Consider the following 16173-nt stretch of genomic DNA (forward strand, 5'->3'; position numbering starts at 1 on the left):
TCCACTGGGAGCTTCTTTGTTTTCTCAAATGTATATAGCCACCCATTGCATGAATGGGCTTCATTTAAATTTAATTTAAAATTGCTTTTAAAAAATCAATCATTTTATATGTAAAGCAGAGGGGGCTTTGTTTTGATGGTCCAATTTTTAAAAAATGAAAGGGGGAAATCTAAAGGCTATAACAGAGTGGAGTCAGATCTAGTAGTTTGGTTAACCTTAGTCCTTTAAGACAAAGAATGTTAAGAGCAGCATATGACGCTACTGAGAGCAGCCAGCCACTGTATCTTAAAAAAGCAAATTTGTTTGGATACAGTCAGTGTCCAATCACCTAGAATTAAGTTATCTAAAGCTAAGCATCTTATTGTCAGACTTAATGTAGCTACCTGGATTAGAAACAGTTAATCCAATGCATTAATCTTTTAGAGCTCTGATTAGATTAGAAAGAGTTTTAAGATTATAATACAAGAATTCCAATGAGCATTTCACCTTCAAATGAGAAATCTGCAACTGAATATAGGAAGGAAAACCAGCCTCTTCTCGTCATTCTCTTTTATTTATTTATTTATTTATTTTATCAGACTTATTAGTCGCCCCCTCTCCCCACAGGGACTCGGGGCGACGTACACAAGCAACGGTCTACGGACTACAAAGGAGGAGGTAAAAATAAATAAATACAATAATCAGAGAAGTTAAAACCCCAATAAGAATAAAAGTTTAAAAGCTAACATTGACAATTAAAATTAACCAAGGGGTGGAACAGTTGTCGAGATTATGCCAGGCCGGCTAGGCGAAAGAGGTGGGTCTTCAGTTTACTGCGGAAGGAGCGGAGATCGGTTGTTGTCCTGATGTCTGGGGGGAGGTCGTTCCAAAGGGTGGGACCCGCCACAGAGAAGGACCTACTCCTGGGCACCGCCCTCTGACAGTCTCTAGAGGACGGCACCCGGAGAAGGCCCTCTCTGTGTGAGCGAATGGGCCGCAGGGATGTATGGGGCAGGACACGATCCCGCAGATAACTAGGCCCTATGCCATGGAGCGCTTTAAAGATGGTGACTAACACCTTGAAGCGCACCCGGTAGGCCACAGGAAGCCAGTGCAGCTCGCGCAGGAGAGGTGTTATATGGGAGAACCTCGATCTCCCCATGATTACCCGCGCGGCTGCATTCTGGACCAACTGCAGTCTCCGGGTGCACCTCAAGGGGAGCCCCATGTAGAGAGCATTACAGTAGTCCAGACGAGACGTTTTGTGATGGCAAGATGGATTTGAAAATTAGTCCTAGCCTTACCAATATGAAAATCACTTATCCACACTTACCAAAGTAGTTTGGACCAGCAATAGAACATTTAAAATTGGAACTGGCAGGATTTCTGAAATCCACTGGTATGAAAAAGCAGTTCTCATCACACCAGATAGAATCTTAGCTTTTCTCTCTTATAACTGAATACAAAGTACCAGACTATACGTAGTGTGATTTTATTTTTACTTTTTTAAAAAAAGCAAAGGTTTCTATTAAAAAGGCATTTGGCAATACAACATCCCAAATTCAACTGGTAGAACATTGGTACTCTAAGCATACCATGAATTATAAGCATTTCTGATGCGTATCTGATAATTTTTCTAATGATAATTTCTCTTTCTCCTCTTTTCTTCCTGCTGAGACCTAAGCATTTTATTTGTTCTAGCCAAAATATTGCATTGAGACCATCAAGTTGGGTTGAGACTGATGGCTATTTTCCACATGGAAACAATGCATTTTCTTCAACAAATTAATCTTTTATTTTAAAAAAAAAAACCTCAAAGGAGCACTGAAAAGTAACATCTTCAAATAATGGATCATACAAATATGTCAATGGACATGGATATATAGATATATATGCTTAATAATAAACTCTATAACTAGTAATTAGCCGTTCCACGCCTTATATGCACAAACCAAAACCAGATGTAATATTTTCACACTAGCCTGGGTGCAAAGACCTTTTTTCTCACTTCCCAAGCTATATTTATTGTGATACTCAGCTTCTAAGACTGTGCAGGGTTTCAAAAGCTACATCTTTGCATCATTAACTTCTGAGCCAGCCTCCATAAACTTGCTAGGCGATATCAAAAGTCTTCCCTCAGCCACTGCTTCTTCTGAAGCCTGCTTACAAGTTCATGTCTACTGCCTAGGAAAGAAGACAGAGATACTTGACATTCTTAATCTTCAAGGACTTCATTAGACACTTCCAGAAAAACGAAGTGTGTGAGGGGGAAAAGAAAAAGCAGTCATTAAAATGTAAAATCTGTCATTTCCAACAAGCTCCGGGGGCTAAGACAAATCTTTGGAGGACCCTCTGTTCTATATTCCATGTTTTCTAAAGGACATCCCAAATCCTTTTGTTGTTCAAAAGTCTAAGTAAATCCGCATTTCAGGCACATTTTTTAAAAAAGGAACTTAAATAGCTTACGTGAATAAGATGCAAGGAACTGGCCTTTAAACGCTTACAGATACTGTAAGAAAGGTAAAACTACAAAAAAAAAAAAATCTCGACTAGGCAGAATCTCTCAAATTGTAATAAATCTGCCTCGAAAACTGCATATGTGCTCCAAAACAATTCAATAACAGTTCTCAAGGGAAAGAATGAAATAATAAATGAAGCTCCTAAGAAAATACATACTGCAAAGCCAATACTTTTTTTAAAAAAAATTACCACACAGGCTATGTAAGCCAATTCAAAATAATTTAAACTAGATTTCCCTAGATTTAATCTTATTGAATAGGAAGGGACGCAAACATTTCGTTGAAAAAATCTTTTTTTTTCCTTTCCATGAAGTTGAGTCTTTTGACTAAATAGAAATTTGCACGTCATTTTCCTGACAACAGCATGGAAGTGGGTTTATCATGCTGTCTTCTGGGATGATTTTCAACTTCCACTCTGGGTCTCACCTCAAGGGTTTCCTAGTGGCCTCCTATCCTAATACTAGCCAAATCTGAAATCCTATTTGAATAAAAATAAAAATCAGCGAAGGGTGGCTAGATGCTGCCATCTGCTGAAAACCTTTCTATACCAAAGAAATTTAAATTTAAGAATATTTAGATAACTAACTCCAAGGGAGTACTATGGTCTCTTAATGGACAGTTTACCAGTTTATAATAATCCATGATTTACAGCTGAATATATGATAAACTAGACAACTGATTTAAAAAGTGTGGCTTGGTACAGAACCTGCAGTTATCAAAGTCTTCATCCTATAAAGCATAGGTGCCAAACTCGCTGTGTCACGTTGCCATCACGTGGCATTTTGTGATGCTTTTCTCATTTACGGACCTGGGGTGGGCCTGGCCTGCACATGATGCATCCGGCCTGCGGGCCACCTATTTTACACTCCTGCTAGAAAGCATCTTGTTCAAATCCCTTTCATCGTAATGGACTGCCCCTAAATGAAGCTGTGCCCCCAAATATTCAAAATTAGAGAGTCAAAGAGTTACTAAATGATCTTAATATGACATGACGATTTCTGCAGCTATTGTCAATAATATTAAATAAATCAAAGCAGGTTTTAAGAATTCAAATGTATTGTTTAAATGTAGTTATTTACTTGTTATTTTTTAAGCAGCTCTTTACCTCAAATAGCTATTTACATTTATTTACACCATACCAAGCACAAACAAAAATTGCATACATTTCTAGCACAGCCTTTAAAAAAATAGGCGAAGGGAAGCCCACCAATTTCAGGCAAGAATATTTCATAATAAGTATCAACCACAATGTAGCCATATTAAGAGCAAGTCTTTTGCTTGTTGTTTAGCCTTACAAGTTACACCTCGGCTGATTTTTGTTTTAAGAATTATGAGCTTGCAGGTTAATCAATAAGGATTGCTCATTTTAACTTTTTAGGTAAAGGCAGTAAAACTGGTCATTTCTTATTATTCAATCTGCCGTCTCTCCTCTCACAGACAACTCCAGGATCTTACACTTCCTTCCACCCACATGTGCTCATATTGCAATCTGTTTTTCCAGCACCTGTTGTCACTGCATTTGTAAAACCTGTCATCTCCAGTGATATCCTGAATGGTTTCTCATTGCAAATTCCTATTTTCACTTTCTATCACTCTTGGACTTTAGTTTCTTTTCTTTTTTTTAAGGATAAAAGTGATGTGGGAATCTCAGCATGACTATTTACAGCAGTATTTCTCAACTTGGCAGCATGAAAAAAGTGTGAACTCCAACTCCCAGAATTCCCCAGCCAGCATGTTTGGCTAAGGAATTCTGGGAGTTGAAGTTCACACATCTACTAGTTGGCAAGGTTGAGAAACACAGATTTACAGTACTCCAATAACATCGTTTTATGTCTGAAAATAGTGGAAGCATATACTCACATATAATGAGATAATATGTGTAATTCAGGATTGATTTACTGCAGAGTTCCTCAATGTTTCCAACTTTGCAAAACAGCGAGGGGATGCAAGCAGCGAGGGGGATACATGTGTGCTGCTTCGTTCGTGTGAGTGGCATGCATGCACACCTGCTGCTCACGCAAATGGAGTCCATGCACACACACTCGCCCACTGCTCGTGCAAGTGAGGATGCATGTCCCATGCGTGTGTTCACCAGCCGTTTCCATGGTCCTCTTGCAAATCCCTCATGGCCCACAAGTTGGGACTCTTGATACTGATTGTAGCTGATCAGTTTTGCAGACCATAAACTCTTGATTTACAAACTATAAGGGCTGGGCATTACACCACTACGCTTGTTTATGAGATGAAACACAGTGTGAACACAGCTATTCTTTTTTTAGTCATGGTTTATGATTCAATGTTAATTAAACCTACCCAACTGTGATGTATTGGACAAGCCATAACTGAAGAAGCTATGTTTCTTTCCAGTGACTAAACAGCTGTATTAATTTAAAGTATAAAAATACAAACACATAAATATATATAAAGTACCTTGGCAGTTTTTAACTTCCTACAGTAGAATACCCAGATCTTAACGGAGGTAGCTTCAGGAGCTTTTCCCCAACACGACTACCCTCCAGTTGTGCTAGATCACAACTCCCACCATGCTTAGCCTGCAGGCTCTTCATAAAACTTTCCAGATGCTCTGGTTGGCCTCACTAATTCAGCGATTCAAAAAAGTACCATTTCAAAAATGCAGTCCTTCCACCAACATAGGAAATTTGAAATCCTATCTCCAACCTAGCAGTCAACTACAAGACATGCCAGAATTTAAATTTAACAACCTAAAAACTATAGAGAAAGTAATCTTCTTTTCATACCTACCAAACTAGCTGAAGAAATAAATACAGCACCATAAAAATGTGGGGTTAACATATCAGTGCCTATTCAGGTATTTTAAATTTCCAATTTTTCCCTAGTCGAAGACTGAAGCAGAGGCATTCTATCTGCTAAATGTTTTAACTGCTAGCACCAAGCCCAAAACCTTCACTTCAGCAACACACCCACTCTCATTTTAGAACCATTAAAAACACACCATTAGATACTAACTTGTCTTCAAACAAAGATGCACCAATTTCAATTAACAGAGTCTTCATTTTAATATTGACCCTTTGCTTAGCCAGGATTGATGTAACGTGTCATTTGCCCATGTAGATGTAAGCTGGACCTTGTACAAAATGTCCATAAAATGGGCACCAAATCTTCCAACAGCAGAAAGGGCTATTTAATTTAGATTCCACCAATATACATTCACCAGTCTTCTGCCAGTGTCACATTAAACTTACATCAGTGCTTGTTTTCTTGTAGTGTTCCCACAGCCTGCCTTCTAGGTGAAATTACTGTACAATATATAACAGCGTCAGAAAGAAAGGCGTCACTTGGAAGGATGAAATCGAGAAGGAATCAATACAAAGAAGATAAATGTTCTTTCTCACAAGCAGCAGAATATCAAACAGAGGCAAGGTTGTTTTTTCATGCCTTCTCTTTTCTGAATTGTCTGGAAAAAGGTATAAAAGGGGTATGCTTCCGGTAAGGTTAAACTTTTCTTAGTGTTATCGATTTCTGAGTTTTTAAACCTTTATAGTAGAATCCTGTGTGCATTTGTTTTAGAAGAAATAAGACTGCATTCAACGTGATTTACTCCTTAGCTAGAACATCTCATCAAAGAATTGCAACCTTAGCTTCCCAAGTCTTTTTTTCCCCCTATCCATCTTTTATTTCATCTTCTGCATATATTAACTATAAACAATAACATCAAAAAGATCTGTGTTCTACCTTTAATCATAGCTATAAAGAGGTGCTAATGAAAAGTAAAAAAACCTAAGCCAACCATAACAAAGAAAAGAAGTTGCTTATCAAATTAGCATATTCATATTAAGTTTGTCTATTAAGGAAAAAATGCACTAGAGTTAAAATCAGGAAAGAAGTGTGAATGTTACAGATACCAACAGTATGGAGTTTGATAAACTTAGATTATTTTTTAAAAAATTTAACAGTGCCATTCTAAAATACATGGCATGAATTATGGAATGGAAACAAGTCCCATCAAATTTTCTGGGGTTGGAACAAAGTAATGTGGATTTGCTCCTTACAGTTCTTAGCCTAAGGATCCTTGGAATATTTGTAAGAAACAAATAATTTTAAAGCTTTTTTTTTTTACAAGACACAAGCAGAAAGAAGTTGCATGTACCAGTGACATATATTTTCATTCAAATTTGCTAGTCATCATCTCTTTCATAAAGAAAAAATGGGAAAGGTTAAATTGATTAACATTGGAATATTTGTCACAAAACCATCTGTGTGAATATTTTATGCAGTTAGTAATAAATAGGCAAATTCCAGGCATTCATCGTCTACCGAGCTATCACCTGTGACACTATACTGAAATTTACAGCAAATGGCAAGAGCAGGTGACACCCTTCCTTCCCTTAAATAGAGATAGGTTTTAGGAATTGTTCTGAAATGTAGTATTATCTGATCAGAGTCCACATGTTGGGAGACTTTGGGGTATACATATGTTGAATGCAGTTCAGAAAAGACAGCAGCTCAGCAGTGCCTCTGCTGGCCCATTTGTGTTACTGTATACAGTATGAAGGTGGGGTGAGAAAACCATTCACAGAGAGACTTAAGCTTCTCTGACATTTTTAACTTTTTCCGAGCTCTGGGATCAGCTTAGAAACGGATAAGGATGAATGAAAATCCATCCTGCACTACAAAATTTTTCCAACAATGTTTCTATCATGCATGTTTTCTACCAAGAGAACAAGCAAACACAATCTCTCTCTTTCTCTCTCACACACACATGTTAACCCTGCATGTCAGAAATCAGATGGGCCAAGCAAAATGCCCATCACCCTAAAATGACTTTGGCTAGAGTCCAGAACTGCCAAAAAGGGAACAAGATTTTAGGCCATCTATCTAAAATGTCAGAATTGATACCTCTCTCCACCCTTGAGAGTATGATCTGACCTTCTTCTAACTCTATGCCTTTCCTCTTCATCCTTGCCAAGGTCAATGGTGTGACACCTTTAATGTTTAATAGAATAAAAAATGCAACACGACAGCTGTATAGAAAAGCCAAAAGTCAAGGTAAGAAACAGAGAGAACCCAGAGATTTCCAAAACAGACACAATCCACCACCTTATTTCCACCTGGCTGATGGCTAGTTTGCACACCCAATTTTTGAGAATGGAATTTTTTTACCACCACCCCTTACACACACACACACACACCACCAAGCACACATCCACAGCTGGCATTTTGTCTCTGCCACACTCAGGGTCTGTCTACTAAGCACTGCACCAAATGCAAAACCTCAGCAAGGCAACCAAGAGGCCAAAATAAAAGCAAGCCAGGTCTGATGATGCAGAAGGAAAGAAACATAAGAATTTCTGACAGTCAGATTGCATGTTAAGGCAACAGACTTTTTTTTTTTTTTAAAAGGCTGAATCTCCTAACGTTCCAATGAGGGAGTTTCTCTGCCTCTCCAGCCAAACCTACACCATTTACCAAGCTCAACCAGTAGTTTGGAAGGGGGGGATTAGGAGAAAAAGAGATATTATACAGTACTCTCTATGTAGCTACTTCAAGGAGAAAGATAATGGAAGGCACTGGGCAGCACCCCAAGGAAGGCTGATTAGCAAGCAGTCGCGGCAGATAAAACAACACGGGGAGAACCAACCAAATCAGACACATTCACTTTCTATTGAAGGCAGGGGTGGAGGGAAGCCCCATTACCCCGCATTAAGCGCAGCGAGCAGCCGGTTTGAAGGTCTTTCCCCCTCCCGTCCACATCGCTCCAGCCGAAGGGCGAAGGCACAAGAGGGGCACTGCCGGGCGAGGAAGACTGCGCATCTCAGGAGCAGAAGTTGCGCGGAGAACAAGCGGCAAAGGGCAGCGAGCCAGGCTCAAAGGTCTCCTTTTTGTCTCCTTCTCTCCGGTTCACCCCATCCAAACCGGAGCCTCTAGTCTAGACCTTCGGCGGGAACGAAGCCGCCTCATCTCTTAAGAAAAACCCGGCTTCTTTCCCTGCCCGGGAGGATAGGATAGGGGGTCTGGCTGCGGGAGGAGATAGATCGGGTCCAAGAAGGAGAGGGGGAAATCCTGCAACGCATTTTCTCTCGGTCCCTGCCTTTGGATCCCAAATTGTCCGCACCCACCCACCACCGTACACAGCCCCGCCGGCCACAAATGACGGCGGAGCACACAGGCGTGCAAAAAGCCAAGCGAGAAAGGCTCATCCACCGAGTGGGGGTAAAAGAGAAAGAGAGAGAGGCGGGACTCGGGGCGACATCTGCGGGGTTCCTCGGCGCCCTCCTTCCTTCTCCCTGCCCCCAGCCTCTTTTTCCAGCCCCTCCATCCCACGCTTCGATTGCCACTCACCGGGAAAGCACACCACGTAATGGAGCACGGAGATGGTAATTTTCAAGAAAAAGATCCAGCAACACGGTTGTAGTAGCCTCCGCATGTCCAAAACCGCACATCGGAGAAGAAGAAAAAATTAAAGCAAGAGGGGGGGTGGGGAGCGCTCTTGAAACGGGTTTAAAAACAAAAAAGGCGAGGATTCCACAGACCCACACGCATTCCCCCTCTTTAAAAAAAGGCAACACTCAACAGCAAAAAAATCCCACGCAAAACTTGTGGAGGGCGACCAAACTTGCACACTTCCCTCCCTCCCCCCCCCCTCGGCTGCAAACAAAAGGAGAACAATTCTTGGGTTTATTTTCTTTGGACGGCCGTTCCCCTCTTCCCAAGCTTCGCACCGTTCCCGTCCTTCTCGCACTCCCGAAGCGCAATAACGCAGCGGCCCCCTTCTTCGCTTTCCGCTCCCCGAGTTGCACGGGTTGGGATCGACCCGCTTGGGTGCAAAGACGTGCGAGTCCCAGAGTTGAGCAGAGGCAGCGCCGCTCAAGGGCCTCGGAAACCAAAGCGAACCGCTGGGTGTGGGGGGGGGGGGGAGAAACTCGGGCACCCCGGAGCTCACAACTTCGCTCCAAGCCGCCAAGAGCCCGGCGGCGATGGGGATGGCTGGAGAAAAAGCGCCTCGGCCAGGCTCGGACTCTTCATGCGGGCAGCCTCTCGGCAGGCCAAAGGGGAAAAGGCATCCCTGCGAACGGCAGTTCAGAGCGCGGCAGAAGCGGGAGGGTTTTTTTGTTCCCTTCCAAAATGATGGGGAGCAGCCCGGAGCAAGAAGGGAAAAGGCGGCGGAGAAGAGTCGGGGTGCCCGGAGCTGCTTTCAATCCATCCCGCTGCTGGAAGTTGGGGCTCCGGCGAAAGCTGGCGAGGCAGAGTCAGGCAGGAGCTGCTGCTGGAACCTTTCCATTCTTCCATACAGGAAGTAACATGTGAGCCTGGATTCTGGCTGAGACTTTAAAGCGTAGAGGGAGCGGGAGCGGAAGGGAGAGAGAGAGGGAAAAGGAGAGGCGAGGAGGCGGGGGCGCGCGGAGGGGGGAGGAGGAGGAGGAGGGCTTTGCGCGCACTCGAGGCTCTTAAAGGGGCAGCGCAAGACGCGCCTCGCATCCAGCGGTGCCGGCGAAACAGGGTGCCGCCTAGTTTCCAGCCGTCCCTTCGCTTGCGTTGGGCTTCCCACGCTCTCGTCGTCCGTAGCCCTTGGGTGCTTACGCTTCATACGGCTAAACACACACACACACACACACACACGCTTCGCATACACACGACGTCCACTCCAGCGAGTAGAGAGCACGTGCAGACTCTTCCCACCCCCACTCAGCTTTTCAGAGAGAGTCCACTCCACGCGCGCCCACCGCGTGCCGGAGGAGCTACTGACGACCGGCCATCAGCAGCTCTCAACCTCGGCCGGAAGGAGCGGCTTCGTTTACACGTGCAACACCCTGGGCTATTGGTAATAATAATAAGTATCTCTGGCGTGGGGCAACCCAGTCCCCGAAGGTGCAAACACGCTTCCCCCGAATGCGAGCGCGCACACCTGCCTTGCTTTTTTCGTGCAACCCTAGTTAAAAATAAATAAGAGCCACTGCGTAACCTTTCAACGCAAACACGTTGCCACCCTCGCCAGCGCACAAGACCGCTGTTTTCCTCGCAACTCTTATTTAACATTACAGGCATTTTCTCTCACACTCTTTATTTTACAGCCTTTCCCCTCTTTCCAGGGACACACGTTTATCCCCCCCCCCCACACACGCACACACATAAACACTGTTCTCCCGCGCATGCGCACCCGGCCCTCTGGCTAAGCGGATTCGCTCCCTTGCCATCCACCCGCGCGCCTTTGCCAACTAACGGACAGGATCCCGAGTCCACGCCGAGCGCGCCCGGACCCCGTTTATTTTCCACTGCGCGTGCGCCCTCGCGCTCTGTCCGGAAAATCTGCAAATCCATTCCCGCTTTTTTTTTTTTTTTTTGCTTTTGCAAAAGTAGGCTGGCTGCTTTTCTTTTCTTTTTTTTTTTCAATTTTCTGACAGCAGAGGGGGCTTAAAGTAATATAGATTTAGCATCGGGGCGCCTCTAATCGGGAAAATGCCATAGCTCCCATCTTTGTGCCTTTTGGGTTTTTTTTTTTTTAATATAACTACGGTCCGACCATGCATCCTAAAATCCTGGAGGTACCTTCCCAGTCGCTCTTCTGCTTTGTTCCCTCCCCCCCATCCGAGGTTGTTACTTCTTGATCTTTGTTAGGCGCCGGTTGTTGTTTTGGGTTTAGACGATCTCAGCCTTTGCGATCCGGGGAGAGACGGAGAGGTTAAAAGGACCTTCTAGCTGTGATCAGACTGAAGCAGAGCTCAGAAGCTAGGCTGATCCTGAGGGAGATAAGAGGGAGCGATTTCCTTTTCAGCCCGGCGTTTAAATAAAAAGCAATCCGGGAGAAGCGTTCTGGGGGGAAATCCCTTATCTGTAATGAGTTTTGTCCCTTCCTTTAGACTGCGAGATTTTATCGACTTTTAGTTATAAGTAGCACCGTATTTTCCCTTTATGTCTCTCCTAACTGCTGTCTGAGAGCTGGGTTTTTTTCCCCCCCCTGATGAAAAGTGTAATTGAGTCAAGATAATTTGGCATTGGTAATACTTTTTTTTTAAACACCCTTATCTAAATTGTATCTGTTTGAAGGTACTTGTACTATTCTATCTCCTTTCTCGTGTATGTGTATGTGTGTGTGTGTGTGCTTGTCGATGTTCTATTTCATTTTGAAAAACATTAAGGAAAAAAAAAACATTGGAACCTAATTTAAAATAAAGTTAGTAAATCAAGGGGGAGAAAGATGGATATATTTGGGAGGGGTTGGGGGAGCATATGGAGAAGGATTTTTTTTTCCAGGAATGTGGATGGATGTCATTTAGAAGATGGTCTCTTGTGCTGCCAAAGTATGAGAGACAAATTTGTTAAAGAGAGAGAGAGTGAGTGAGTGAGTGAGTGAGTGAGAGAAAATCCAGACAGTTGAATTAGGGTTCTGGCAGTTTTGATTCTGATGCCAGTGATGTTTTGATTTTGGTCTTTCAACAAAGCAAAGGGCTGGGCTTGATCACCTAAAATACCTCCTTCTGTTTGATGTACCTAGATATGCTTGGACTAAATGAAGCCTCACTGTTATCGGTGACGCCACTTTATGGGTAAATCTGAATCCAATCCATTCTTTGTAACTGTTTGTCTTTAATTGATTATATGTTAGCCAGTGGTGAGAGAGTAGGATAAAATAGCTGTAGGTAAATAATGTAATTGCTGTAATTGGGTGTATCAAGATGCAAACTTAGGAGTATTTTGAAAACTTGGTGGGGTTTTTTTTTTGTTTACTTATATTGAGATAATACACCTTTCTAAAAAAAAAAAGGTTCTATATATCCTATGTTGGAGATAGCATCCATATGGGGCTTATCCTCATATGCCCAGAGAATGGGTGTATCAGGTGAGCCAACACCCATTCTAAGCATAGTGTTTGAATAGGGGTGGCATGGAATGTTGTCAGCTGGAATGCTGTCAGCCCAGGTTCAAAACCCAAACACCACGTAATGGGGTGAGCTCCCATCCTTGCCCCAGCTCCTGCCAACTTAGCAATTCGAAAGCATGCAAATTCGACTAGATAAAGAGGTATCACTTTGGTGAGAAGGAAACAGCGCTCCATGATGTCATGCTGTCTATGTTATGGCAAGAATGTCTTTGGACAGTGCTGGCTCAATGGCTTTGAAAAAGAGATGAGCAGCTCCTTCTATAGTTGGCAATAAGTAACCGAGTAAAATCTGCAAGGACTCCTTTACTTTTGTAGCATTTGGATAGCCAGAGCTCCCTATCCCGACAGTGTAAAAATAATTATGAAGTTGGGTGTTTTCGTGCAGTTTTGCCCAAGATCTTCTACTCAGTAACTTGGAAGTATGCCATCTTATGCTAAGTTAAATTTATTGCTACAGACCTATGGATGAGGAAACCCGCAAGGCTTTACTTTTGATTAAATTATTGAGATTTAAGTGCAATTATTAAATGTTTAAAAGTACATAATTTAAAAATCAATTAGGAATGCATACATTACTATATTGCTATAAATAACTTTGAGATAACAATATAAGGTCCAAGTAATCCCAACGCACCATCAAAATTGAACCAGAATTTCTGTTGCTAAGTGAGGCATTGGTTAAGTGAGGTTTGCCCTATTTTACAACCTTTCTTGCCACAGCTGCTAAGTGAATCACTGCAGTTATTAAGGAAATCTGGCTTTCCCAATGACCTTTGCTTGTCAAAAGGCTGCAAAAAGTGATGACGTGATCCTTGGACATTGTAACAGTCATAAAGATGAGTCAGTTACCAGGCATCTGAATTTTGATCATGCAATACTGCAGCGATCATAAGTGTGAAAAATGCTCATAAAGTCACTTTTTTGGTGGCGTTGTAATGTTCAATGGTCACTAAATGAACTGTTGTAAGTCAAGGACTATCTGTATATGCAGGCTTTCGTCAAAATGTTGAAAGGTTTCTGCCATCATAACTCATGTTTCATCTCTTGGATGTGCCTGAAATATCACAACCTGCATCAAAAGAGAGCAGAGTTTGCATCCCAATGACACAACATTGCTTTTATCATTTGGCCCCCTCTGCCGAGAGCTTGCCAAAAACCATACAGAGCTACTATTATCATTATGTAGATTTTTCTGTCAACACTTCTTCCAAGGAGTTCCAAGTGATGAATAAACCTAATGACTCATCATCTTCCTGATGTCTTAAATTGAGGGAAACCATGACACAATATGCTAAATCATGGTTTATAAACCATATAAATGGCGATGTGATATTTGGGTTGACTTAAAGTGCTGTGATTTTAATCACTTTTTTTAAAAAATCTTGGTTTATGAGTTTTTCATATTGGATACATCCAGCCAACCATAATTTGATCAATAAACCATGGTATCTTGTGTTGCATAATCTCAGCCAATGATGGATAGAACAACATCTAGCAAGTGTCATGGCTGAGTGGAAACTTGGATCTGGATTTCAATACACAAATAAGATCAAAAACATTTCACTTTACATTGCTTGTATGCATACACTACTATATACTATGGTAAATAAGTGCAAGAAAGGAATGGACAAACATTTACCGGATGGCTAAGGATTCCCATCTTGGACAGGAGGTTGGACTAGAAGACCTTCAAGGCCCCTTCCAGCCTTATGATTCTATGTAACGTGCAAAAGAAACTACAGGTATAATATGAAAGAAAGGAAAAAGGAACACAGCAGACTACTTTACACCCAAACTATTAACTCTACGTCCACATATGGAATGTTCATGACAAAACTGCAATGCAAATTCTATTACACACACACACACACACTCGCACACACTGCAATGTAATCATAGAAAGTGGAGTTTTGTCATTTTGCCATTTTCATGATTAGGAACAGATGCCTATGACCACACACACTTCTTCAGCAACCAATCTATATTGCATTCAACTTAACATTTGCATGACTCTTAAATGTTCCCAACTCAATTCATTGTTAAAAAGAGATCAGAAACTTGCTGCCTTACAGTTATTTTCACTTTATTTTGCAAAGGTTCATTTTACTCAACAGACCACCTACAATCCACTACATTTCTGCTAACATCTGCACGTTTTAAATTCATTCCCCCATCTTTAATAAACATCCCCAGGTTTGATCTATGTTGGCTACTACCAGGATATGTTTTGGAGAAAATATATCCTCTCACTGGCATTGCCCCACCTAAGATCAGGAGAGAAGTAGCAGCAGACGTTGAGTGAACTAAGCAAGAGAATAACCCTTGACATCATCTGAACAGATAAATGCCCCAAGCCCATCAATTCAGATCTAGAAACAATTTTACTGCAAGAAGAAACATTCTGAGAACAAAATTGAACTTAAAGATGGAGGAAGAAGACTAGTGAGCAAGGAATAACATTAAAGGAGGATCTGGTTGAAGGATCCAACCTCCCTTATACTACTTTGAGGACCATGAATAGGTTAAGAGTTGGAGTGCCTATGTGTAAAACCAATAGGCTGAATGGATGCTCTCAGCAGATAACAACATAGTGCAGTGATGGCGAACCTATGGCAGCCTGGGGAGCGCGAAAAATAGCTTTTAAAAAGGTGAACTCAGCTGGCCAGCGCGCGCATGTGCGCTGGCCAGCTGACAGGGCAGCGCCTCGCGTGCCCTGACAAATGGCTCCGCGTGCCACTTGTGGCACGCGTGCCATAGGTTTGTCATCACGTGTTGTGCGCGCATGCGCACTGGGGGGGTCACGCGTTGCCTTATGGGTGCGGCACGCCCGCGCACGCCCCCCCTGCGCTCCCCCCACTTGTGGCACGCGAGCCAAAAAAGTTTCTCCATCGCTGACATAGTGTATGAATATGGAAAGACGGAGAGCCTGGCTCTAGATTTTTTTGCCGTTTTTGCATAATATGAAATTGCAAGCACTTTTTAATCTGTCAAACACAACTCTTTTGCTCTTTGATATATTAATTTTCAGAGCCCTATTCCTTGTTGCATCATATAATCTGATATTCATTGGAAATCATCCCGTTCCCAGCCAGCTACACAGCATTGTCTGCATACAATAGTAGAAGTACACTTAGTCCTAACATACTTCTAACATCAGAAATATTCTTTAAATATTTCTCCATAAATACATTAGATGTGAAAAGGAACATAACACATTTGCCATTTCTGCCAAATCTACAAATCCACAGACAGTTTCTTTACTCGTATTAATATATTTCTCAGAAACCTGCTGAAAAGATAAATTTAGTCTGCACACCTGCTGCCCAATGAAAAATTGTGCATCAATTCTTAAAGCTTTCTTATTGTTACTTTTCATGTCCTTTCAATCAGAATTTTGTAAAACATCTTCCAACTCAAGTTTAACAAACACCAAAAGAAGAGAATATATGTAACTCAGGATTTAACCAGTGGTGAAATTCATTTTTTTTACTACCGGTTCTCTGGGTGTGGCTTGGTGGGTGTGGCAGGGGAAGGATACTGCAAAATCCCCATTCCATCCCCACTCCTGGGGGAAGAATATTGCAAAATCTCCATTCCCACCCCACTCTGGGACCAACCAGAGGTGGTATTTGCCGGTTTCTCCAAACTACTCAAAGTTTCCACTACCGTTTCTCCAGAACCCGGTGAATTTCACCTCTGAGTTGAACTATGAAGTCTTCGCTACTCTGAGCTTGGTTGTTTGCTTACAGATATTTCATTACCCATTTTGGTAATATCTAGGCCAGAGTTTCAAGATCTAGATCAGGATCTAGATTC

At 42.2% G+C, this 16173-nt stretch overlaps 1 protein-coding gene across 5 annotated transcripts in view; it reads right to left on the bottom strand.

The window, feature by feature from the left end:
• Positions 1 to 9834, bottom strand: part of PTPRG (protein tyrosine phosphatase receptor type G) — a 772027-nt gene extending 762193 nt beyond the window's left edge. For 3 of the 5 annotated variants that reach the window (XM_081935639.1, XM_081935638.1, XM_081935637.1), the window contains exon 1: positions 8820 to 9833. In XM_081935639.1, the coding sequence (XP_081791765.1) occupies positions 8820 to 8904 (85 nt within the window). In that variant the 5' untranslated portion in view covers positions 8905 to 9833. Of the gene's footprint in view, positions 1 to 8819 lie in introns of all 5 variants that reach the window. The other 2 variants (XM_081935636.1, XM_081935635.1) reach the window with 1 other exon arrangement.
• Positions 9835 to 16173: the final 6339 nt, after the last annotated feature.

This window comes from Natrix helvetica, assembly GCF_964273705.1.
Source record: "Natrix helvetica genome assembly, chromosome: 1".
In the NCBI taxonomy this organism is placed as follows: Eukaryota; Metazoa; Chordata; class Lepidosauria; order Squamata; family Natricidae; genus Natrix; species Natrix helvetica.